The sequence below is a fragment of the Neoarius graeffei genome, chromosome 18, assembly GCF_027579695.1.
Source record: "Neoarius graeffei isolate fNeoGra1 chromosome 18, fNeoGra1.pri, whole genome shotgun sequence".
Taxonomy (NCBI): Eukaryota; Metazoa; Chordata; class Actinopteri; order Siluriformes; family Ariidae; genus Neoarius; species Neoarius graeffei.
The window spans coordinates 20,489,768-20,517,288 of NC_083586.1; the positions used below are offsets into that span (position 1 = coordinate 20,489,768).

A 27,521-nucleotide genomic window follows, 5' to 3' on the forward strand; every position below is an offset into this window, starting at 1 on the left:
CCACATGAAGTCCACTTTTGGGGAAAAAAGATCACCCCCCCCCCCCCCCCCCCACCCCCCCTCCACAATGCTGGCTACGGGCCTGTTACTGGGTGGACCCCCCACATTTTCAGGGCTCTGCCCTTGTAAAACAATTTCACTTTCAGTTTACAGTAAACCATGCTCTTCCAAGAAAGAGCTTAATCAAATTGTGTGTGTGTGTGTGTGAGAAACAAATTATAAAAGTGGGACTGAGGGAAGCTGCTCTAACAGTCAACCCAGCCAGAAGCTGTGAGTCTGTCTTTACAAATTTGTGAATTAACAAACAACTTAAATTTTTGGAGCATAATATTTTTAGAGTTATTTCTGGAATATTTCTTTGTTTGTGTGACTGCATGTACAGAATTATTACTTTTTTTGATGGAACCCTACATGAAACATTTGTCTATATTTTCTACTTTTCTCATTAGTATTGTTCATCTGGATTCATTAAATTGAATAAAATGGGAGGGTCCGGGTCCACACCATCTCCTCCTCCTTCTCCTCCTCCATCTCTAGGTGAGTTTTTTGAGCAGTAGGACGAATACCTGTTAGTCTCATAATATCTGTCAGATTAACTGTTTCTTTACTTACAATTAGGCCTAGTTCTTTTTTTTTCTAATTATGGGAGTTGATCTACGAGGAAGAATGTGCAATTCACAAGTCAGTGATATGATCTGACTAAACTCATGAATCACAAGTGTAGAATTAACTTTATTTGGTGCAGGTTTAACACCACACCCTCCTGCGGTGATCATTTGTAATGCATTCTAGACACAATTTCTGGGATTGAAACTATCCATCCATAACAACAAAAGTTAATTGAGAAATCTTTCCATTAAAAGTACAGTCACAAAGTGTATGAATCTAACAGTCAGATCCTTTTTTAAAACTTTGCTTCTGCATCTCATGGAAAATACAAAGTGTTCAGTGTATTTCATTTATTTAGAAACATAGAGGTTCACTGTATTTCATACATAAGTGCAAAACTGTAACCAAGGTAACTTTTGTTTTTGAAGAATTTGAGAAGCCATGGAGGACGATGCCTTGGGGGTAAGTTGCATTACCATCCATAAAAGACATCGATAGACATTTGATCATTTAAGCCTTTGTTTAATTTCAATCTGAACATTTATGCACTTGTTCTTATTTCAGCCTCAAAAACTGAAAAAAAAAAATCATGCTGATGTTTCAGTTTGATTTTCTGATTTTATTTGCCTGTTGACTACTTTAAAAAGTTTGTTCAAATCACTGACCACCAGGAAATTAAATGGGAGGATGTTACCTTCCTTTTGTGAGTTTTTTTATTTTTTTATTTTTTAATAGGAGAAAAGCTACTCTGGAAGACAATCTGAGGAGCTTTACTCTCAGCACTACTCATGTTAGGTTTGTCAGGATTCTGCTTGTTGGTGAAGTTGGAGCAGGAAAGTCCAGCTTTATAAATTCGATCAATAATGCTTTCCAAGAGCGAATCACCTCTGGGGCTCTTGCTGGAGTTGCTTCAACCAGTGTTACCAAAGTAGTAAGTGCCACAACATACTCAATGTTTGTTTGTTTGTTTGTTTGTTTTTTTTGTTTGTTTGTTTTTGAGGAAAATACATGCTTTATAAAGAGTGAAGAAGGCGTTCAAATGTAAAGAGAAATAACTGAAAAATTTACAACTTTCATCAGACTGGAACTCTGTCCAGTGATCGTGAAAAAGGTGCATCTTGCTGTGACCTGCATGACTAAAATGATCTTCATATACAAGACAAATGAGTCTCATTCGTAGGTATTCCAGCATGATGACATGCTGTGCACTGAAAAAGAAAAGCACTGTTCTTCTTTGGAATTGCACAAATGATCCATAGTTGGAAAGAATTATTCGATGTAAATGGAAACTCCACCCAGAAATGAGCCAAGAACTGGCCCTGGGTGCAGATGCAAACATTCAGGCAAAGTCTGATGGGGACTTAGACACACACATGCACGCGCACACACAGCATTTATGTGAACCGTGCTCCATTCCATTCGAGTGGAATCCTCACATTATCTCCACCTGAGTGCAGTTCTGTAGTCAGATGAGGACACAGAAACCACATTGTGGTCCCAGAACATCAAAGTAAGGTGGTATTGAAGCAGAAAAGTGTTTCAAGTCTGAATTGATGGTTCCTCAGTCTAACAATCTAGTCGAATAGCAAATTAGTCAAATGTAATCATTTTTGACCTGATTCATACTCTGCTCATAGACTACCCGATGTAGGGTGTCGACCTCATGTCCTAAAGAGGCAGAGCACTGTACAGTTCAATGTTATGTTTAATGTGGACTATTTGATCTTGCGCCAAAATTTTAGTACATCTTATACAATTTGTGTCTTTGTCTTACAGTACAAAACCCATTATATCAAAGGGAAGGACGGCTTAAATTTACCTTTTGTCTTCAATGATATCATGGGACTTGAACGTGGAGACAGCAGTGGTGTACACATACAGGACCTTCTCAAAGCCATAAATGGGCTTGTCAAGGAAGGATACAAAGTGAGGACAACATATCACATTCATGAAATGAGACAAACAATTCCTTCTAACATGTTAAAACTTAGAGATCATGCTTCTATCTGTTACACATCCATGAATATTAAGTAACCAATGTAATAGTAGTTCTGTAGTACGCTGGCCACATTTTTTTTAATGTGTAAAATAGTAGACTAATGTGACCAATATCTAATTTTTTACCAATTTTCAGTTTAATCCTGTTATGCCTGTGTCTGGGAATGACTGCAAAAGCAATCCCAGCACTGGTGATCAAGCCTTCTGTGTGGTCAACATTCTACCAGCAGACAAAGTGTCACTCATGGACAAAGAAATTGTTCAAAAGTTGAAAATGATCCGTGAGGAGGCTTCAAATCATAGTAAGTCCTGTTATTATAGTTCAGAATCATCTCAGAGTTATTCCTCAAAAACATATCATTGTTCAAGTTTTGGTCAAAAGGTGTTGATTGTTTTTCTATAACAGCAGCCCTGACAATAGTTCTAACTGTCAAGCAAATCAGTTTTAGATTAATCCACTCATTCTAATAGTAACAACTCACACAAGGATTTGTTTTTATGGAAGGACACGTTTATGGAAGGAGTTTTCAGTCAGAAATACTCAAAGTGTGCACAAATAATCTTTTGGGTGGTAACAGTTGTAGTTACTCAGGTTTATCACACCACCCTGAGGTTGATGATTTTCCTATAATAGCACACTCTCCAAATATTAAACTATTCATCCTTTTGTATAGATTTGCCTCAAGTAGTCATCATGACAAAAGTGGATGAAGCCTGCCCACTGGTTAAAGAAAACCTAAGAAAGGTCTACACCAGCAAGAAGATCAAAGAAAAGGTAATTGTGTAATTAGTGTTATATACTAGAAACATAACTGGTTACAATATTGAGATTGAACAGATATGTTCTAAATGAATATAAATAGAGATATGAATAGAAGGCACCTCTATTTATTTGTTTGTTTGTTTTTAATTGTAGTGATCCATATCACCATATTTTGGTCTTCAAAAATAATTCAATTAATTTTAGAATACTAACTTGTACATTGTTGTTTGTCATTCATAAATGAATATTCTACATCATTATTACAAGACAATCCTCCTGAAAATCAGAAAGGCATTAAAATGAAATAGACCCCAGTCTGACTCACAGCAGCACTGCTTCTTGGAATCGGAGCGGATTCTGATATTGAGTCCAGTGACTTTTTTTTCAATATTCCTGGAATGTACAGTGGTGCTTGAAAGTTTGTGAACCCTTTAGAATTTGTTTCTGCATAAATATGACCGAAAACATCATCAGATTTTCACACAAGTCCTAAAAGTAGATAAAGAGAACCCAGTTAAACAAATGAGACAAACTATACTTGGCCATTTATTTATTTAGGAAAATTATCCAATATTACATATCTGTGAGTGGCAAAAGTATGTGAACCTCTCGGATTAGCAGTTAATTTGAAGGTGAAATTAGAGTCAGGTGTTTTCAATCAATGGGATGACAATCAGGTGTGAGTGGGTACCCTGTTTTATTTAAAGAACAGGGATCTATCAAAGTCTGATCTTCACAACACATTTGTGGAAGTGTATCATGGTACGAACAAAGGAGATTTCTGAGGACCTCAGAAGAAGCATTGTTGATGCTCATCAGGCTGGAAAAGGTTACAAAACCATCTTTAAAGAATTGGGACTCCACCAATCCACAGTCGAACAGACTGTACAAATGGAGGAAATTCAAGACCATTGTTACCCTCCCCAGGAGTGGTGAACCAACAAAGATCACTATAAGATCAAGGCATGTAATAGTTGGTGGGGTCCTTTGTGACCTCACCAACAGAACACTGAACAACAATGGTGTACATGGCATGGTCGCAAGGAGAAAGCCACTGCTCTCCAAAAAGAACATTGGTGCTTGTCTGCAGTTTGCTAAAGACCAAGTGGTCAAGCCAGAAGGCTATTGGAAAAATGTTTTGTGGACAGATGAGACCAAAATAGAACTTTTTGGTTTAAATGAGAAGTGTTATGTTTGAACAAAGTTAAACATCGCATTCCAGCATAAGAACCTCATCCCATCTCTGAAACATGGTGGTGGTAGTATAATGTTTTGGGCCTGTTTTGCTGCATCTGGGCCAAGACTGCTTGCCATCATTGATGGAACAATGAATTCTGAATTATACCAGTGAATTCTAAAGGAAAATATCAGGACATCTGTCCATGAACTGAATCTCAAGAGAAGGTTGGTCATGCAGCAAGACAACGACCCTAAGCACACAAGTCATTCTACCAAAGAATGGTTAAAGAAGAATAAAGTTAATGTTTTGGAATGGCCAAGTCAAAGTCCTGAACTTAATCCAATGGAAATGTTGTGGAAGGACCTGAAGCGAGCAGTTCATGTGAGGAAACCCACCAACATCCCAGGACTTGAAGCTGTTCTGTACAGAGGAATGGGCTAAAATTCCTCCAAGCCAGTGTGCAGGACTGACAAACAGTTACTGGAAATGTTTAGTTGCAGTTATTGCTGCACAAGGGGGTCACACCAGATACTGAAAGCAAAGGTTCACATACTTTTGCCACTCACAGGTATGTAATATTGGATCATTTTCTCAATAAATAAATGACCAAGTATAATATTTTTGTCTCATTTGTTTAACTGGGTTCTCTTAATCTACTTTTAGGACTTGTGTGAAAATCTGATCATGTTTTAGATCATAAGTATGCAGAAATATCAAAAATTCTAAAAAGTTTACAAACTTTCAAGCACCACTGTAACAAACCCCAAAAACTGAAGTAAATCTAATAATAAAATATGATAAGGTGGTTGCTTTCATCTTTACACAGCAAAAAGCTTGCCAGAAAGTTCCATGGGGCATCAAGTTAAGAAGTGCAATAAAGTTCTGTTCTGCAACTTCTTTTCTGCACAGTGGTGAATCTATTAATTTATCAGTTAAATAAATGGCTTGATTTTTTTTTTTTCAGATGCAAAATTGTAGTAATCTACTGGGTATTCCAATGAACCACATCTTCCCTGTCAAGAACTACCATGAGGAGGTGGACACACATGATGACATGGATGTTCTGATCCTTAAAGCGCTTGAACAGATTGTGAATCTTGCCAATGATGCTCTGGAAAGCCAAAATTGATTGATTTTACATCTCTAAAAGGTGCAATTTTGTCTATAGATTGCAAAAATAATAATTTAAAACAATGCCAAGCCTGATCAACATCTTTACATTGCAACACAGATGACCAGTTTACTTCATTTAAACAATTTATAAATGCCTCTTTCCTATACCTTTTCATAGATCTAATTTTTATGGTATTGTGAGCACTAAATACTGTTTTCTTTACTTTTCTGGTGCAAAAAAAAATCATAGAATGGTCACTTAACCCGTAGTGTATTACCCCACTGTTTATAATTCTTGATTTGTCAGAAACTAGAACAAGATCAATCGTGGTTTGAGTAGAAATGCAAAACACGCATCGGTTCTTTAATCAGCTGATGTAGGTTAAGACTACTACTACTTTTGGGTAGGGACGCTAGAGACGTGTCCCTACCAATATTCAGCCACTACTGTGTAATCACGATCAATAAAACAGATGTCCTAACCTGAGCAATGATTATATGGCACACAAAGGGTTAAATGTATGACACTGCTAATAATCCCCCCTCTAACGTAGATATCATTCTCTGATTAGCTACCTGTTTCTCGCTAACTTACATGGTTGGCTATCCCAGCTGTCACTCCATCTGCTGTAAAAGTAGCACACTTCCCACAGCAGCAGTGACTGCCCGCCCATCAACCCCCCGTATCTCACACGTACACACCTGACCTACCCCACGCACCCCCCACTCTCCGTCAGCCTACAAATTGAGCTGGACTTCGATGTCCATGCATGCTTGCATGCTGACTTGAGTATCATGGATGACGGCCCCCCTCCCAAGAAACGAGACATTCGTTCATTCTTCTTCAAAGTCAAGAATGTAAGTGCAGGGTTTCCATCGAGCTTTAAAAACTCAACAAAATCCTTTTGATGTATGGAAACCCTTCATAAAAGTATTGCTGCAGCTCCTTAGGGTTTAGCAACGTGACAGGATGCATCAGAGCTAGGCTACTGCATAGCTGCAAAGAAAAGGAATGCTGGAGCAATGTAACTTGGTGTTAGATAATATCCTCGATGAATGAATGTTAAATTTATAGACCTAATGGTTTTACAGAATGCAAGTAGTCAGATGTAGGCTACTGCATGGCCATGCAGATGTGCGACTTGCATTTCAGAATCAACAGCGTGACAGCTGCTGAGTCTGTTGCGTTCACCGTTTTACAGAGACCTCTTTCTACTACTAGGCTAGGCACAACAAATCCATGGTCCTTTACTGCCACCTACAGACGAATATTGTAACTGCAGCATGTTTGGTTCTTTCAAATAGGAGCAACCAGTGTAAACTAATTTGCTTGTGTTTATGTTTGACAGGGTTTCCCCAGGTTTGACCACCATAAATTTAAGACTTTTTTAAGACCTTTTTAAGACCACTTAAACGAGAATTAAGACCTACATCGCACCCATTATGCGGTCGTAGAACACCAGATCAAATTCCCAATAATGACAAATGTTTCAAGTAAAAATACTTTTATTATAAAGGTTATATACTTAAAAGTCATTATGTGCATTGCTTGTCGAATCTTCACATTCAAGACAAGCAAGACCGAATTTTGTTATGTAAGACATTTTGTTTTTTCCACAGGAGAATGTTGTTGCAACTTCCAAGTCTGGGAACACAGCCTTAAAGAGTTCGCTCATGCCCTCATTCGAGCTGTACAAGTGGTGTCCCGTAATTGTTTTTAAAATCCAGAGCACCTCTGCCCGAAGTGTCGGGGTTCCACCGACACCCATCATGCCCTTGTGTTGTTGCTAGCCTTGCTGATGATGTCTGGCTTGGCTGATGCTGCTGACGTTCGACAGTGGTGCTAGTGCCAACTCCAGGTGCATTCGGAGATTGAACCGTGCAGAACTGAGCGATGGGCTGGTGGCAGTGGAGGAAGGGCTCTACACCAACTTTTTTTTTCAGGAGCACACATGCTCCTAAGTTAAAAATTTTAGGAGCACAGGGAAAAAAATGGGGGCACAAGTAGGTTTTCATTTTAGAGGTTTATTGCAGCGCAAACCTTAGACACACCAACACATAAAACGCAAAATTCAATTGAGAATGAAGGAATGAACGAATGAATAAAATGAATAACGAACAACTGAATGAATGAACAAACAGTAGCTAAACAGAGAGCAGAGCTCAGCAGAGCTAACATCATCATCAAGGACAGCTCCCACCCTGGCTCTGAGTTTTTTGACTTGCTGCCCTCAGGCAGGCGTTACAGGTGCATCAAAGCAAGGACCAACAGACTCAAAAACAGTTTTTTCCCCACAGGCAATAACCACCTTGAGCAATTAGCCTTTTTCACATTATGTCACTTGCAGGGGAATTCATATCCGTTTTCAGCCTTTTGAATGGAAGAAGAGGTATACGGCGGCAACATGTGTTAACAAAACTGTGTCATTCACAGATCTCATCTCATCATCTCTAGCCGCTTTATCTTTCTACAGGGTCGCAGGCAAGCTGGAGCCTATCCCAGCTGACTACGGGCGAAAGGCGGGGTACACCCTGGACAAGTCGCCAGGTCATCACAGGGCTGACACATAGACACAGACAACCATTCACACTCACATTCACACCTATGGTCAATTTAGAGTCACCAGTTAACCTAACCTGCATGTCTTTGGGGGAAACCGGAGCACCCGGCGGAAACCCACGCGGACACGGGGAGAACATGCAAACTCCACACAGAAAGGCCCTCGCCGGCCCCGGGGCTCGAACCCAGGACCTTCTTGCTGTGAGGCGACAGTGCTAACCACTACACCACCGTGCCGCCTCATTCACAGATAAGATTGATAATAATATTGTGCATTGTTTATCATTACGTATTGTTAGCGACCATTCCAGTCACCTATCTGCCTTGTTTTGGAGAGGAAGTTTACTGACTTTCTATGGTTGCTACTTGTTAGCCAGCAGATTAGCATGCCACCTCTTCTTCCATTCAAAAGGCTGAAAACAGGTGTGAGGTTCTTCTGCAAGTGACGTAATGTGAAAAAGGCTAATTACATGCACTGACTGATGCCACTTCTGGCAGGTGCAACAATGCACCAACAAGGACCTAAAAGGACAATATTCTCACACTTACCTGATACAGTGCAATACTTATTACAGTGCAACCTCACAGAGCAACTTTTTAGTTTTTATAGCTTTTGTATATTTTATATTTCTACACTTTTACATCCATACCCAATACAGTTTTGTAGCCGAACTGAGTTTCTATAACTAATGTGCAGTTAACATCTGCAACTCAACACGCCCAGTTGTATATATATTCTTTGTTTTTCTGCTGTGTTGTGACATGCACCATTTGTATATACTGTATATTATTTGTTTTTCTGCTGTGTTGTATGTTCCAATCTAAATGTTTGCACTGGGGTGTGTGCTCTCCATCTCATTATATAATTTTCCCGCACCTTCTCCCGTCGTTCTAGCTTTCGGGGGCGTGTCTGGGGGGGGGCAGTGCCCACCCTGAGATAAGCCTTGCCCACCCTGATAAATTGGTTGCCCATCCTATAAAAAACGCCTGTGAATATCATCACAATATGCGCGATTTTGCTCGGAGGTGGCGTCTTGTGTTCTCCTTTAAATCCATTTTGCACTCTACTGCTTTCTCATTGGCCATTTCGAAAGGGAAGGGGAGGGGGGGTGCCCTGCCCACCCTATATATAAAAAAAGCTGTGTGCGTGCTCGCTCTACGCACATGCGGTAGTAGCAAAGTCAGTGTGTACGGCAGTACTGTAGATTCTGAGTTAATAGTTAACAGTAATACATTGCTTACTTTCCCTTCTGATAGTCATGCATAGGTTTCTCATTAAAAAGCAGACACCCTCACCCCCTGTGCCCAGCACTTTCTCCGATACTGAGGACCTTTCTCAGCCCAGCACCTCTGCCCTCAACCAAAGTTGCCTCAACACCGTGCTAAGCGCTGCATCTTTGTCGGTGGATGCTAAAATCGTACATGTCTCTGTTCCCGTTGACGCTAGCACCTCTGCTACAACAGATATTACCGATAAAGATGCATTGCTCTGCACAAACGTTACAGGCATACAGTCTTCCGTTCCCCTTGATTTAAACACAGATAGCCCATCTCAGCCCATTCTAAAAATTTATCCAAAACGCCTTTTTGGCCAAACCTACCGGTCATTTAGTGCAGGCTGGTTTCAGTCACGGCCATGGTTGGAATATTCAGTCTTGCAAGATGCCAGCTTTTGCTTTGCCTGTCGCAAATTTAGTTTAAATTTGGACAACATATTCACCAAACGTGGGTACACTAATTGGAAAAAGGCTCTGGAAAAAGACGGTGGCTTTAACAAGCACGCTTCCAGCCTTGTGCACATTAGGGCGATGTCCGCCTGGCAGGAGTGTCAACGCCGTGGAGAGACAGGAGAAAGTATCATTCACCTTCTCGGTCAAACTCAGATTGAAAAGAACAGATACTATGTGAAAAGTGTAGGTGAAGTCATACAATTCCTCGCAGTAAATGAACTGGCTTTTCGGGGGCACACTCACAGGGCTGAGAATGAGGAAGGGCTTTTAATCCGGCTGTTCGAGTATACACTCCTCAAAGATCAAAAACTGAAGGATATCGCAAAATGCATCCCCGAAAATGCTAAATACACGTCTAACACCATCCAAAATGAGATAATTGAAACTCTGGCAAAAATGGTTCTAAAAGAAATCAAAAGGAAATATGATGAGGCTGACACCCCTGGCATGAGCATCAAGTGTGATGGCACCAGGGACCGCTGTAACATTGAGAACCTGTCAATAATAATTTGATTTGTCCGGAATTCCATTCCAGAGGAACATTTAATTGGCTTAGTTGAATTGGACCAGCTTAATGCTGAATATATGTGCAATCAAATCCTTTCACATTTGTCTGATCTGGGTTACAGTGCAAATAATTTGGTCTCCCAATGCTATGATGGTGCTTCTGTTATGTCAGGAGTGAGGGGTGGTGTCCAGGCCTTGCTACAGAGCAAAGTTGGCAAAGACATCCCTTATGTCCACTGTTACAATCACCAACTACATCTGACAGTGGTACATGCAATGCAGTCTGAGCCTCTAGCAAAGAAGTTCTTTGACTGGTCTGGTGCAATGAACACATTTTGTCACAGACATTATGTTGTACATAGATATGACACCCCCACACTGAAAAGACTCCTTGAAATCCGATGGACCAGTCATCATGATGTCACAAAATCAATTGTTGACAATGAGGATGCCATCAGGCAGCTTCTGTCTGAGGTAGCAGACGATAACACTGCTCCTTTTGACCTCTGTACAGAAGCATGTGGTCTTCTGATCCAGCTGAACTGCCTGAACTTCTTTGACACTGGTAGATTTCTCCTTCGTGTGCTTGGTGCGCTGAAGCCAGCCAATTCAATTCTCCAGTCACAAACAGTAGATTTATGCACTGCAGGAGAGTTGGTGGCAGCCTCACTGAGTACACTGAAGGAGTTACGTTGCGACTCCTTCTGGGAGGAACATTTCTCTCACTGTGGAAGCACTCCTAATCCACCTAAAAGGAGACGGACAGTTAACTCCCAGCTTGATGGTAGCATTATTTTGTCAAGTATAGGGCATGGTGACTCCAACAACCTAGCAAGTGCTCCTAATCAGGCATTTAAAAGGGCTATGTACAACATTCTTGACAGAGCTATTGTGGAAATGGAGACAAGGTTCTGTCAAAAAAATGTTGACTTAATGAAGGCGACATCATTCCTCCTGCCCAAATCTGTGTCTTTTCTTGACCCCTCTCTCCTACAGCCACTTCAAGTGCTTGCAGGCCAGGAACTTAATGATGTGGGCTTACAAAATGAAATTGCTGTGGCAAAAACACTGTTAGTCAATAATCTAAGCACAGACGCTAACATCTCTGAAGTGTGCAAATGCATCCAGCAGTACAAGGAGGCCTTCCCCATGCTGCATAAACTGTATGTCACCGCACTCATCATTGGTGTGTCATCAGCTGCATGTGAAAGCTCTTTTTCTACTCTGACTCGCATTCTCACACCTCTCCGAAGAACAATGCTGCATTCAAGGAAGACACATTTAGTCATTCTGGCACATGAAAAACAAATAACAAAGAATTTGGATATGAATGAATTTGTTTTAGAATTTTCCAAATCTAACCGCAGACTAATACTGTAGATATTCCAGGTTATACACTAGAAACTGATCACTTATCTAACTAGATTGAGAGCAATTTTCCACTATTCTTGTTCTCTAGTAGGTATAGTTCTTTAATACACCTATATTGCAGCCTATAAGTTCTGTTTGTATTCATAAAAAAGGGAAAAAAATATTGATATAAAAATGTTCCATTGCTTCTATTAATCACGCAAGTCCATGTAATGACAGGTCCTTTCCTTTTATCACTAGATGCAGATATGGTGCATAATGAAGCCCAACCTTTTTTTCATGTGTCTGTTTTTTTTCGTGTTTGACCCTCTGAATGTTTATGTGTGAGTATGGATCTCAACTTACACTACATTCCAAATTATTATGCAAATGACTTTTTTCACTGATTTTCCTGAAGAGTCAATAGAAATGACAATCGTCCTAATTTTCAAGTCATCAACCGTCAGTGTACAAATCAACTGTTTTTGAACGAACCTTCCAATGCTAACTGTATTTTTTTAAATTAAAAAAAAAAAAAAATGGACTGTTCCAAATTATTATGCAAAATAGAGTTTCAAAAGATTTTTGTTCTTGTAAAGAACTAAAAATGGCCATTTGTGAAATTGGAAGCATTAGTAGGTGATAATTACTGGAATCAAAACCTAATTCAATCAAAACATCTTATAGTTCAAATTGCATTACTGGATTTGTAGCAGATTCAGAGCCCAGTGGGGCTACCCAACTCCCTGGGGTCAAGCAGATGATGGTGGTGAGGACGATGATGATAAAAAGTAGCAAATGTCACAAGAGCAATAAACAAAACCTCTTCCAAGCAGTGCAGATTTCCCACCATTATGTTATTTTATCCACTTTGCTTCAACCAATCACCAGCAACTATCATTTAGGAAATCTTTGTCCTATTAATTTGCTCATACCCGTCTGAATGCGCTATTAATCATGGGAAACACGTCTGATCACGAAAATGGGGGACTTATACACACATACACTACAATAAGAAATGTAATTTGTTGCCCCCCCAAATAAACCAAATGCCCACCCAAGCATGACATCCTGGCAACGCCTCTGCTAGCTTTCTTCACTACACTTTCTTCCTCGCCCGTTCTTTTATTCTTGTTTCCACCATCATTGCTTTTAAAAAACGCCGTTATTCTCTGCATAGCGAATATATTTCTCAGCTCGGTCCGAACCAGCTCTCAGTTATCTCTCAGTTGAATGATCTGATGAATTCCTAAAAAGCACTTTTCCCACCTAATACCACACCCACAACATACAACCGTGGGAAAGAGGGGCAATCACAGAAAGATGTGGCAGAACGGCAAAAAAAAAAAAAAAAAGTAACTTTTTCACTCCCCCCCAGCTACCATGGGAACCACCGCAGGTGCAAAACAGGGGCAATGCACGCAACTACAGACAGGGAGCAAGGCGCAGGCAGAACACACACACACGCGTACACAACACTGAACACACAAGTGAGCAATGAGCACACACACACATACCCAGAGCAGTGGGCAGCACACAGTAAAAAGAAACTCAAAACGGTTATGAGTAAATGAAGAAATTACTTTTACTTTAATAGCAATATCAACATTACATGCTATCCATGACAGTGTTTTTCTTAATGTTCCAGTAGTTGTTGGTCTGTTCATCTTGTCCAGGATGTTGTGAGCTTTAGCATACTTTACAAACAGTTTCATGTTATCTTAAGGCCAGTTTATACTTCTGCATCAAATCTACAGTGTAGGGTATGGCATAGCCCCATACCCTACATTATAGCCTGACATGCAACTCTCCAGAAACGTAACTGCACATCATGGTGACGCAGACTGCAACATTGGTCTGCTTGGTAACATCATATCTCCTCCTGAGCATTTCCAGCTGCTCATTCTTCTTTGCAAAAATTGTAAATCAATTATCATGATATTGTGTTTAATTGTGTTCAGCTGTATAAATACAGTTGTGGTCAGAGGTTTGCATGCACGGACATGAATTTCATCATGACACGAGTGTCATGGCAATATTGGGTTTCCAGTGATGATTTTATTTTATTTTTTTAACTGTTCTTTTTCTGTGGCAGAATGATTGTACAACATCTATCTTTAATTGAAAAAAAAATTTGTTGAACAAGTTTTAATTTAGTTTGGGTTTTCTGAAATCAACACAGGGTCAAAAATAAACATTATAAATCAGTAAAAACTCATGTGTTTCATGCAACAGATTTTTTTGCAGAAGTAAAAATCTGCCTTTTTGCCTTTTTTTATCCTCACACTCTGAACGAGGATAAGAGATAAATAAAAGCCTTCACCCAGTTTCATCACAATTTTGGCTTTCCAGAGCATCATTGGCAAGATTCACAATCTGTTCAAGCGCTTTAAGGATCAGAACATCCATGTCATCATGTGTGTCCACCTCCTCGTGGTAGTTCTTAACAGGGAAGATGTGGTTCACTGGAATACCCAGTAGATGACTACAATTTTGCATCTGAAAAAAAAATCAAGCCATTTATTTAACTGATAAATTAATAGATTCACCACTGTGCAGAAAAGAAGTTGCAGAACAGAACTTTATTGCACTTCTTAACCTGATGCCCCATGGAACTTTCTGGCAAGCTTTTTGCTGTGTAAAGATGAAAGCAACCAACTTATCATATTTTATTATTAGATTTACTTCAGTTTTGGGGGTTTGTTACAGTGGTGCTTGAAAGTTTGTGAACTTTTTAGAATTTTCGATATTTCTGCGTACTTATGATCTCAAACATCAGATTTTCACACAAGTCCTAAAAGTAGATAAAGACAACCCAGTTAAACAAATGAGACAAACATATACTTGGTCATTTATTTATTGAGGAAAATGATCCAATATTACATACCTGTGAGTGGCAAAAGTATGTGAACCTTTGCTTTCAGTATCTGGTGTGACCCCCTTGTACAGCAATAACTGCAACGAAACTGTGGCAGGGGGGCGTGGTCAAGCGCCAGTCTGTGACAGGAGGGCGGAGTCGGGGAAGGTAAGTGGCAGAATCGCGACACCTGAGGATAATTAACCTGTGTTTTGTGTGTGTTTTCCCCAGTAAGGGAGAGCGGAAAGGAGCTTCGTCCCCAGCAGAGACGACAGTGTGTGTGCGTGCGTGTCTCTGACTGTCGGTTTATGTTGTTAGACTGAAAAGTTCGGCAATAAAGCCTTCTGGGAACCTTGATCTCTGTCCTGCCGTCCTCTGTGCTCCACCCACACGCTATTCTCGTTACAGTGGTGCTGAAACCCGGGAAGGTGGAGCATCAGTCCTGCAGCCCCATGGAATCCTCCCCGTTCGCGGACTTGGTCCACGCCCTCGCCACGGCTCAGCAGAGCCAGCACCAGGCACTCGTCACGCTCCGGAAGGAGCAGGAGTGCCGCTTCGAAGCCCTGGTGCTGGCTCAACAGGAAGATCGAGAGGCGTTCCGGCGTCTCCTCGCGTCGGCGGGGTCCACCAGCGCCCCGGCCGCGGGCCCGTCTCCCCTCACCTTAACTAAGATGGGCCCGCAGGATGAACCCGAGGCTTTCATCACATTGTTCGAGCAGGTCGCCGAAGCCTCGGGGTGGCTGATGGAGCAGCGCACGGCGCGCCTCCTCCCCCTCCTGACGGGAGAGGCGCAGCTGGCCGCACTACAGCTCCCCGCCGATCGCCAGCTGGCCTACGCCGACCTTCGCCGGGCTGTCCTCCAGCGCGTGGGGGGCACGCTGGAGCAGCAGCGCCAGCGCTTCCATGCGCTGCGGATGGAGGAAGTCGGCCGGCCGTTCGCGTTCGGCCAGCAGCTCCGGGACGCCTGCTGGCGGTGGCTGAGGGCCGACGATCGCGACGCCGAGGGAAACGTTGACCAGGTGGTGCTGGAACAGTTCATTGCCCACTTACCAGCAGGAACCGCGGAGTGGGTCCAGTGCCACCGCCCGGCGTCGCTGGATCAGGCAGTCGAGCTGGCGGAGGATCATCTGGCGGCTGTCCCGGCGGCAGGACAGCAGATGACATCATCTCTTCTCTCCTCTTCTCTCTCTCCCCCTCCTCCTGTGTCCCGTCCTCGCCCCATTCCCCCACCGCGGAGGCGGGGGCTGGCACCACCCCAGCCGGCCCGCCGCACCCGCGGTGCCCTCCCGTTTCTCCCTTCTGTGTCTGTCTCTCCCCCACCTCAGGTGAGTGAGCCCCAGATCACCGGGGCAGAGGGAAAGCCCGGGCCGGTTTGCTGGCGCTGCGGGGAACCGGGCCACCTTCAACAGCAGTGCACAGCAATGGAAGTGGGCACGGTGGTTCGGATCCCCGACGCACCAGAGGCCGCCCTCGATCGGGCCGGAGCGTATCGCATACCGGTGAGTATCCAAGGGGCTACATATCAGGCGTTGGTGGATTCTGGTTGTAATCAGACCTCAATTCGCCAAAGCCTGGTTCAAAACGAGGCATTGGGGGGAGCACAAGGGGTGAAGGTGTTGTGTGTGCACGGGGATGTTCACCGCTACCCTTGGTGTCAGTCCACATTATTTTCAGAGGGGAAAAATTTATAGTGAAGGCGGCGGTTAATCCTCGCCTTACCCACTCTTTAATTTTGGGGACTGATTGGCCGGGATTTCGGGGTTTAATGACATGCCTAGTAGAGAGTGGGTCCTGCCAGTTGACAGGGGGAGGTCCCGGTGTCGCTTTGGCGGGAGCAGCTGTCGCAGAGCCGTCTACGTCATTTCCGCGTCAGAGTGAGGAGCCGCCGGCTCCTCCTCTCTCTATTGGGGAATCCCTCGCGGATTTCCCATTAGACCAGTCGCGAGATGAGACTCTGCGGCATGCGTTTGACCAAGTGAGAGTAATCGATGGTCAAACGCTCCCGCGGAACGCCACCCCGTCCTTCCCCTACTTCGCGATTATGAAGGATAGATTATACCGAGTGACGCAGGACACTCAAACTAAAGAGCGAGTCACGCAGCTTTTGATTCCAAAGAGCCACCGGGAATTGGTATTCCAGGCGGCTCACTTTAATCCCATGGCTGGACACTTAGGGCAGGATAAAACACTAGCCCGAATAATGGCCCGATTCTATTGGCCGGGGATTCGCGGCAATGTCCGTAGGTGGTGTACGGCATGCCGCGAATGCCAGTTAGTAAATCCAGCGGCCATTCCAAAAGCGCCTTTGCGCCCTCTACCGTTAATCGAGACCCCGTTTGAGAGAATTGGGATGGATCTCGTCAGGCCATTAGATCGGTCAGCACGAGGGTACCGCTTTATATTAGTTCTGGTGGACTATGCAACGCGATACCCGGAAGCAGTGCCTCTGCGCAATATCTCAGCACGCAGTATTGCAGAGGCACTCTTCCGCGTCATCTCCCGAGTTGGAATCCCGAAAGAGATTCTGACTGATCAAGGCACTATGTTTATGTCACGAACACTGCGCGAACTGTATGGGTTATTGGGGATTAAGCCGATCCGCACCAGCGTATATCACCCACAAACGGACGGTTTAGTGGAACGGTTCAACCGCACCCTCAAAAATATTATTAAGAAATTCGTAAGTGAGGACGCACGTAATTGGGATAAGTGGCTCGAACCCTTGCTGTTCTCAGTGCGAGAGGTCCCCCAAGCCTCCACAGGGTTCTCCCCGTTCGAATTATTATATGGGCGTAAGCCGCGCAGCATCCTGGACGTGCTGCAGGAAAATTGGGAGGAGGAACCTTCACAAAGTAAGAACGAAATTCAGTACGTTATGGACCTGCGCGCAAAACTCCACACGCTCACCCACCTAACTCAGGAGAATTTGCGGCAGGCCCAGGAACGGCAAGCCCGCCTGTACAACAAGGGTACGCGCCTTAGAGAGTTCACACCGGGAGATAAAGTACTCATACTGTTGCCCACGTCGAGCTCCAAATTGATCGCCAAGTGGCAAGGACCCTTTGAGGTCACACGGCGAGTCGGGGACGTCGACTATGAGGTGAGGCGAATGGACAGGGGTGGGGCGCTACAGATTTACCACCTCAATCTGCTTAAACTCTGGAATGAGGAGGTCCCCGTGGCGTTGGTGTCGGTGGTTCCGGAGAAGGCGGAGCTGGGGCTGGAGGTTCAAAAAGGGACATTGGCATCACGTACCTCTCCGGTCCCCTGTGGAGACCACCTCTCCCCGACCCAACTCACGGAGGTCGCCCAGTTGCAGACCGAGTTTTCGGATGTGTTCTCGCCCCTGCTCGGTCGCACTAACCTCATAGAGCACCACATAGAGACGCCCCTGGGGGTGGTAGTGCGTAGCCGCCCTTACAGGTTACCCGAACACACAAAAAAGGTGGTTCGGGAAGAACTTCAGACCATGCTCGAAATGGGCATCGTCGAGGAGTCCCACAGTGACTGGAGCAGCCCAGTGGTCTTGGTACCCAAGGCCAACGGGTCGGTCCGGTTCTGTGTGGACTATAGAAAAGTCAACGCGGTGTCTAAATTCGACGCATACCCAATGCCTCGTATTGATGAGTTGCTCGACCGACTCGGCACTGCTCGCTTTTATTCGACACTGGATTTGACGAAGGGATATTGGCAGATCCCCTTGACTCCACTATCCCGAGAAAAAATGGCCTTTTCCACACCGTTTGGTTTACACCAATTCGTCACCCTTCCGTTTGGGCTGTTTGGGGCGCCCGCTACGTTTCAGCGGCTGATGGACAGAGTCCTCCGCCCTCACGCCACTTATGCGGCCGCGTATTTAGATGACATTATCATCTATAGTAATGACTGGCAGCGGCACCTCGAACATCTGAGGGCCGTCCTTAGGTCGCTGAGGCGAGCGGGGCTCACAGCCAACCCAAAGAACTGTGCGATTGGGCGGGTGGAAGTACGGTATCTGGGCTTCCACTTGGGCAACGGGCAGGTGCGTCCCCAAATTAATAAGACGGCAGCAATTGCGGCCTGCCCGATGCCCAAGACCAAAAAGGGGGTGAGACAGTTCCTGGGGCTGGCTGGCTATTATCATAGGTTTATACCTAATTATTCGGACGTCACCAGCCCGCTGACTGATCTCACTAAAAAGGGGGCACCAGATCCGGTCCAGTGGACAGAGCAATGCCAGCGGGCTTTCTCAGAGGTAAAGGCTGCACTGTGTGGGGGGCCACTTCTACACTCCCCTGACTTTTCTCTCCCTTTTATGTTGCAGACCGATGCATCGGACAGAGGGCTGGGGGCGGTTTTGTCCCAGGAGGTGGAGGGGGAGGACCGCCCGGTCCTGTATATCAGCAGGAAGCTGTCAGTGCGTGAGGGGCACTACAGCACAATAGAAAAAGAGTGTTTGGCCATCAAGTGGGCGGTTCTTGCCCTCTGGTACTACCTGCTGGGGCGCCCTTTCACCCTCTGTTCGGACCACGCGCCCCTCCAGTGGCTCCACCGCATGAAAGATGCCAACGCGTGGATCACCTGTTGGTATCTGGCGCTCCAACCCTTTAATTTCAAGGTGGTCCACAGGCCGGGGGCGCAGATGGTCGTGGCGGACTTCCTCTCCTGTCAAGGGGGGGGGGAGTTGGCTGCAGGCCGGACAGCCGCCCGGCCTGAGTCGGGCGGTGGGGGTATGTGGCAGCGGGGGCGTGGTCAAGCGCCGGTCTGTGACAGGAGGGCGGAGTGAGGGAAGGTAAGTGGCAGAATCATTACACCTGAGAGCAATTAACCTGTGTTTGTGTGTCTTCCCAGTGACCGCGCCCTATATGAGGAGGGAGAGCGAGAGCGGAGAGAGCTCATCCCTGAACCAGACGCCGGTTGTATGTGTGTCTGTGCTAGTTTTGGTTATTGTCAAAACTGAAAAGTGTGGCAATAAAGCCAAGTGACAAACCTGATCTCTGTCCTGCCGTCCTCTGTGCTCCACCCACACATAGGGAGTCCTACACTCAGAAATCTCCTTTGTTCATGCCATGATACACTTCCACAAACATGTGTTGTGAAGATCAGACTTTGATCGATCCCTGTTCTTTAAATAAAACAGGGGGGCCCACTCACACCTGATTGTCATCCCATTGATTGAAAACACCTGATTCTAATTTCACCTTCAAATTAACTGGTAATCCTAGAGGTTCACATACTTTTGCCACTCAAAGATATGTAATATTGGATCATTTTCCTCAATAAATAAATGACCAAGTATAATATTTTTGTCTCATTTGTTTAACTGGGTTCTCTTTATCTACTTTTAGGACTTGTGTGAAAATCTGATGTTTTAGGTCATATTTATGCAAAAATATAGAAAATTCTAAAGGGTTCACAAACTTTCAAGCACTACTGTATATTCATTTAGAACATATCTGTTCAATCTCAATAATGTAACCAGTTATGTTTCTGGTATATAACACTAATTACACAATTACCTTTTCTTTGATCTTCTTGCTGGTGTAGACCTTTCTTAGGTTTTCTTTAACCAGTGGGCAGACTTCATCCACTTTTGTCATGATGACTACTTGAGGCAAATCTATACAAAAGGATGAATAGTTTAATATTTGGAGAGTGTGCTATTATAGGAAAATCATCAACCCCAGGGTGGTGTGATAAACCTGAGTAACTACAACTGTTACCACCCAAAAGATTATTTGTGCACACTTTGAGTATTTCTGACTGAAAACTCCTTCCATAAACGTGTCCTTCCATAAAAACAAACCCTTGTGTGAGTTGTTACTATTAGAATGAGTGGATTAATCTAAACCTGATTTGCTTGATAGTTAGAACTATTGTCAGGGCTGCTGTTATAGAAAAACAATCAACACCTTTTGACCAAAACTTGAACAATGATATGTTTTTGAGGAATAACTCTGAGATGATTCTGAACTATAATAACAGGACTTACTATGATTTGAAGCCTCCTCACGGATCATTTTCAACTTTTGAACAATTTTTTCGTCCATGAGTGACACTTTGTCTGCTGGTAGAATGTTGACCACACAGAATGCTTGATCACCAGTGCTGGGATTGCTTTTGCAGTCATTCCCAGACACAGGCATAACAGGATTAAACTGAAAATTGGTAAAAAATTAGATATTGGTCACATTAGTCTACTATTTTACACATTAAAAAAAAATGTGGCCAGCGTACTACAGAACTGCTATTACATTGGTTACTTAATATTCATGGATGTGTAACAGATAGAAGCATGATCTCTAAGTTTTAACATGTTAGAAGGAATTGTTTGTCTCATTTCATGAATGTGATATGTTGTCCTCACTTTGTATCCTTCCTTGAGGAGCCCATTTATGGCTTTGAGAAGGTCCTGTATGTGTACACCATGGCTGTCTTCACGTTCAAGTCCCATTATATCATTGAAGACAAAAGGTAAATTTAAGCCGTCCTTCCCTTTGATATAATGGGTTTTGTACTGTAAGACAAAGACACAAATTGTATAAGATGTACTAAAATTTTGGCGCAAGATCAAATAGTCCACATTAAACATAACATTGAACTGTACAGTGCTCTGCCTCTTTAGGACATGAGGTCGACACCCTACATCGGGTAGTCTATGAGCAGAGTATGAATCAGGTCAAAAATGATTACATTTGACTAATTTGCTATTCGACTAGATTGTTAGACTGAGGAACCGTCAATTCAGACTTGAAACACTTTTCTGCTTCAATACCACCTTACTTTGATGTTCTGGGACCGCAATGTGGTTTCTGTGTCCTCATCTGACTACAGAACTGCACTCAGGTGGAGATAATGTGAGGATTCCACTCGAATGGAATGGAGCACGGTTCACATAAATGCTGTGTGTGTGTGTGCATGTGTGTAAGTCCCCATCAGACTTTGCCTGAATGTTTGTGTCTGCACCCAGGGCCAGTTCTTGGCTCATTTCTGGGTGGAGTTTCCATTTACATCGAATAATTCTTTCCAACTATGGATCATTTGTGCAATTCCAAAGAAGAACAGTGCTTTTCTTTTTCAGTGCACAGCATGTCATCATGCTGGAATACCTACGAATGAGACTCATTTGTCTTGTATATGAAGATCATTTTAGTCATGCAGGTCACAGCAAGATGCACATTTTTCACGATCACTGGACAGAGTTCCAGTCTGATGAAAGTTGTAAATTTTTCAGTTATTTCTCTTTACATTTGAACACCTTCTTCACTCTTTATAAAGCATGTCTTTTCCTCAAAAACAAACAAACAAAAACAAACAAACAAACAAACATTGAGTTTGTTGTGGCACTTACTACTTTGGTAAAACTGGTTGAAGCAACTCCAGCAAGAGCCCCAGAGGTGATTCGCTTTTGGAAAGCATTATTGATCGAATTTATAAAGCTGGACTTTCCTGCTCCAACTTCACCAACAAGCAGAATCCTGACAAACCTAACATGAGTAGTGCTGAGACTAAAGCTCCTCAGATTGTCTTCCAGAGTAGCTTTTCTCCTATTAAAAAATAAAAAAATAAAAAAAACTCACAAAAGGAAGGTAACATCCTCCCATTTAATTTCCTGGTGGTCAGTGATTTGAACAAACTTTTTAAAGTAGTCAACAGGCAAATAAAATCAGAAAATCAAACTGAAACATCAGCATGATTTTTTTTTCAGTTTTTGAGGCTGAAATAAGAACAAGTGCATAAATGCTCAGATTGAAATTAAAAAAAGGCTTAAATGATCAAATGTCTATCGATGTCTTTTAGGGATGGTAATGCAACTTACCCCCAAGGCATCGTCCTCCATGGCTTCTCAAATTCTTCAAAAACAAAAGTTACCTTGGTTACAGTTTTGCACTTATGTATGAAATACAGTGAACCTCTGTTTCTAAATAAATGAAATACACTGAACACTTTGTATTTTCCATGAGATGCAGAAGCAAAGTTTTAAAAAAGGATCTGACTGTTAGATTCATACACTTTGTGACTGTACTTTTAATGGAAAGATTTCTCAATTAACTTTTGTTGTTATGGATGGATAGTTTCAATCCCAGAAATTGTCTAGAATGCATTACAAATGATCACCGCAGGAGGGTGTGGTGTTAAACCTGCACCAAATAAAGTTAATTCTACACTTGTGATTCATGAGTTTAGTCAGATCATATCACTGACTTGTGAATTGCAAATTCTTCCTCGTAGATCAACTCCCATAATTAGAAAAAAAAAAGAACTAGGCCTAATTGTAAGTAAAGAAACAGTTCATCTGACAGATATTATGAGACTAATAGGTATTCGTCCTACTGCTCAAAAAACTCACCTAGAGATGGAGGAGGAGAAGGAGGAGGAGATGGTGTGGACCCAAACAATCCCATTTTATTCAATTTAATGAATCCGGATGAACAATACTAATGAGAAAAGTAGAAAATATAGACAGATGTTTCATGTAGGGTTCCATCAAAAAAAGTAATAATTCTGTACATGCAGTCACACAAAGAAATATTCCAGAAATAACTCTAAAAATATTATGCTCCAAAAATTTAAGTTGTTTGTTAATTCACAAATTTGTAAAGACAGACTCACAGCTTCTGGCTGGGTTGACTGTTAGAGCAGCTTCCCTCAGTCCCACCTTTATACTTTGTTTCTCACACACACGCGCACACACACAACCTAATTACACTCTTTCTTGGAAGAGCATGATTTACTGTAAACTGAAAGTGAAATTATTTTACAGGGGTGGAGTCCGGAAAATAGGAGGGGGGGTCAAACCAGAGGCCACCGGAAGCTCTGCAGTTTTAATGCCTGGAGATGCATTGAGCTGTCAGAGACATCTTATAAATGAAATCTCTTAAAGAAAATTACCATGTCAAAAATATGTTTTAAAAGTAGGAACTTTCAAAACCATTTTATTAGTCACTGGAAATGATATTGTCAGAGTTGCAGGTATATGCATAGAACATAATTACTATATGATAATATTGATTAAAGTTGCGTTGTCATAATCCATTACCACATGACACACTACAGTGTAGTACACCAGTGGTGTAGTCTACGTGATACGCAGGTATACGCCGTATGCCCACTGGAAAAGCTCAGCGATTTCCGTATACTCACTGAAGAGCTCAGTGATTTGCGTATGCGCATGCGCCTACCGAAAAATATATTCGTTATTTGAACTGGCCAAACCAACGTCAACATTGTCAGACGAATGTTCCACAGTTCCATTCCTAAATGCCTGTGTCCACCAAACGCGCTTTAGCGCTACAAGCGCCTATTCAATTCAAATCCTATGGGCTTCATTTATTAGACGCTGACAGAGCCCGACTCAGCACTCAAGGCGTTGCGAGTTGATCCAAGAGCAGAGAATTGACCCTTCCGGGAGCTCCGCCCCCCTTAGCAACTGTTGCTACGTATGTCAGTCAAGCCAGCCGTCCCCCTTCGCAGTAAACGTCATTCATACGTAAGAGGAAATTGCGCGCGCAGCCTGGACCCAAAAAAGACTCAGCGACGGTAGAGACGAGAAGAAAGATTTGGAAGAAATGCCGAGTTGTTGTGTTGTCGGGTGTCAGAATCGTAGCAGTGATGGGGTTAAAATGTTCAGAATTCCAGCAGGATCTCACCCATTCCGAAAAAATCGCCGACGTCTATGGCTACAAGCCATCAAACGTGTAGACTGGGATGAAAGCATCAAAAATGCGCGGGTTTGCAGCGCCCACTTCATCCCATCTAAAAAATAATGGGGCCAGTACCGGTTCTTCAGGGCGATGCCATAGAAGAACCTTTTTCAGGGCTTCAAAGAACCATTCATGCAACAGTTCTTTAAAGAACCATTTATTGAATGGTTCTTCAAAGACCTTGTTTTAGTTCCATGAAGTACCTTTTCAAAAGGTTCTTCCAAGAACCTATTCTTACAAGGATCTTCAAAGAACCAGTGAATCTAGTTCAGATCTAGTTCATCAAAGAACCACTTAAGGTTCACTTTATACAGCACTTTATTTTATGTTAGTTACTTTTTTTTTTTACACAATCAATTTATGCTTTTGGAGAAAGAAGACTGACAATGCTTAACACTTTTTGTCATTTTTATGTTTATTTAAAATTATGCTTAGTTCATTACAGTGATCAACTATATAGATGGGCACAGCCAAAATAGCAATTTTATTATTTTGATACAAACAGGTGTGAACACACACATACCGCAAGTTTTATGAGCAACTGATCCAAGTGTTATTAACTCAATGAACTGATTACAACATACACACCTGCACTACCACACTGACCAGTCAATTGTATTTTACACACAGATGCGAACACACACACACACACACACACACACACACAAATCCAACCCTAATCTGAAGTCACAACAAGACATTAACAGTCCACCAGTCACAAGACCTCCTTAAACTACACTCCTACTTAATTTAGTGTAGAAGATCCAGAAATGTTGAACTAGTGTGAATATTTTTTTTATTTTTTAATCACATTTTTAAAATATATTTTAAAATAACTTCAATGTCTTCTAAACGCCAAAGATTGTCCAGATAATTATGTAAAGCAAAGTAGCCTAGGCTATTAGCATCAGCTCAGTTCAGAAGAAACTGCAAGACTTTGGAAAAGTATGTGGCAGCATAACAATATCTACATAGTATATTTAAGGAAGAAATACAGATTAATGTAACTTTATCCAAATGATGTATGTAAGCCCTTGGCCCTAACTTGTCAGCCTGAACGATTAGCTCTATACAAAGGCAGTCTGCCTGTGGGGCCAGTTGCCTCACACCAAATCACATTTTTACTGTAGTTAATAAAATGCAATATTTTAGACATGAAAAGCCTCCTGTTTTCCTGCCATACATGTTTGAAATTATGTGGCCTTCCTTCAACCAGAGTGTAGCGCGGACAATGAGTGGGTGGAGCACAGAGGACGGCAGGACAACGTTTGGAGGTAGTGACAACGTATTTATTAGTAAACTTTTCAGTCTAAATATTCGCAGCACACAGACACACACACAGCCTCCAATCCCGGGTCGCGCTCCCTCTGCTCTCTCTCAGCCTCCTAAAATAGGGAGCGGTTTACTGGGGAAACACACACAAAACACAGGTTAATTACAGTCAGGTGTAGCGAATCTGCCACTCACCTTCCCCGGCTCCACCCTCCTGTCACAGACCGATGCTTGACCATGCCCCCGCTGCCACATACCCCCACCGCCCGACTCAGGCCGGCCCGCAGCCGACTCCCCCCCCCCCCCCCCTTGACGGGAGAGGAAGTCCGCCACGACCATCTGCGCCCCCGGCCTGTGGACCACCTTGAAGTTGAAGGGTTGGAGTGCCAGATACCAACGGGTGATCCGCGCGTTGGCATCCTTCATGCGGTGGAGCCACTGGAGGGGCGCGTGGTCCGAACAGAGGGTGAAAGAGCGCCCCAGCAGGTAGTAACGGAGGGCGAGGACCGCCCACTTGATCGCCAGGCACTCTTTCTCAATGGTGCTGTAGCGCCCCTCACGCACTGACAGCTTGCGGCTGATGTATAGGACTGGGCGGTCCTCCCCCTCCACCTGCTGGGACAAAACGGCCCCCAGCCCTCTGTCCGACGCATCCGTCTGCAACAAAAAAGGGAGAGAGAAGTCAGGGGAGTGTAAGAGTGGTCCCCCACACAGTGCAGCCTTTACCTCAGAGAAAGCCCGCTGGCACTGCTCCGTCCACTGGACCGGATCTGGCGCCCCCTTTTTAGTGAGGTCAGTCAGCGGGCTGGTGACGTCCAAATAATTAGGTATAAACCTACGATAGTAGCCAGCCAGCCCCAGGAACTGTCTCACCCCCTTTTTGGTCTTGGGCCTCGGGCAGGCCGCAATCGCTGCCGTCTTATTAATTTGGGGATGCACCTGCCCGTTGCCCAAGTGGAAGCCCAGATACCGTACTTCCACCCGCCCAATCGCACACTTCTTCGGGTTGGCAGTGAGCCCCGCCCGCCTCAGCGACCTAAGGACGGCCCTCAGGTGTTGCAGGTGCCGCTGCCAGTCATTGCTATAAATGATGATGTCGTCTAGGTACGCGGCCGCATAGGTAGCGTGCGGCCGGAGGACCCGGTCCATCAGCCGCTAAAACGTAGCGGGCGCCCCAAACAGCCCAAACGGAAGTGTGACGAACTGGTGTAAGCCGAACGGTGTGGAAAAGGCCGTTTTCTCTCGGGATAATGGAGTCAAGGGGATCTGCCAATATCCCTTCGTCAAATCCAGTGTCGAGTAAAAGCGAGCCGTGCCTAGTCGATCGAGCAGGTCATCAATACGAGGCATTGGGTACGCGTCGAATTTAGACACCGCGTTGACTTTCCTATAGTCCACACAGAACCGGACCGACCCGTCGGCCTTGGGAACCAAGACCACCGGGCTGCTCCAGTCACTGTGGGACTCCTCGACGATGCCCATTTCGAGCATGGCCTGAAGTTCTTCCCGAACCACCTTTTTTTTTGTGTTCGGGTAATCTATAAGGGCGGCTACGCACTACCACCCCCGGGGGCGTCTCTATGTGGTGTTCTATGAGGTTCGTGCGACCGGGCAGGGGCGAGAACACATCCGAAAACTCGGCCTGCAACTGGGCGACCTCCGCGAGTTGGGTCGGGGAGAGGTGGTCTCCACAGGGGACCGGAGAGGTACGTGATGCCAATGACCCTTTAGGGACCTCCGGCCCCAGCTCCGCCTTCTCCGGAACTAGCGACACCAACGCCACGGGGACCTCCTCATTCCAGAGTTTCAGCAGATTGAGGTGGTAGATCTGTAGCGCCCCCTCCCTGTCCGTTCGCCTAACCTCATAGTCGACGTCCCCGACTCGCCGTGTGACCTCAA

At 43.9% G+C, this 27,521-nt stretch overlaps 2 protein-coding genes across 2 annotated transcripts; one reads left to right on the forward strand and one right to left on the reverse strand.

The window, feature by feature from the left end:
- The first annotated feature begins 1,060 nt into the window (after positions 1-1,060).
- On the forward strand, positions 1,061-7,586 carry LOC132865728 (interferon-induced protein 44-like). The gene is made up of 7 exons (XM_060898256.1): positions 1,061-1,071; positions 1,345-1,540; positions 2,386-2,535; positions 2,744-2,909; positions 3,282-3,382; positions 5,515-5,700; positions 7,284-7,586. Exons 1-6 carry the CDS (start codon positions 1,061-1,063, stop codon positions 5,677-5,679), a joined length of 789 nt encoding a protein of 262 aa, XP_060754239.1. The 3' UTR covers positions 5,680-5,700; positions 7,284-7,586.
- Positions 7,587-13,370: 5,784 nt separating this feature from the next.
- LOC132866646 (interferon-induced protein 44-like) lies at positions 13,371-23,349 on the reverse strand. Its single transcript, XM_060899433.1, has 8 exons — positions 23,260-23,349; positions 22,997-23,084; positions 22,466-22,499; positions 21,998-22,193; positions 21,014-21,163; positions 20,639-20,804; positions 20,166-20,266; positions 13,371-14,309 (listed from the first exon to the last, which is right to left on the reverse strand). Exons 2-8 carry the CDS (start codon positions 23,049-23,051, stop codon positions 14,130-14,132), a joined length of 882 nt encoding a protein of 293 aa, XP_060755416.1. The 5' UTR covers positions 23,052-23,084; positions 23,260-23,349; the 3' UTR covers positions 13,371-14,129.
- Positions 23,350-27,521: the final 4,172 nt, after the last annotated feature.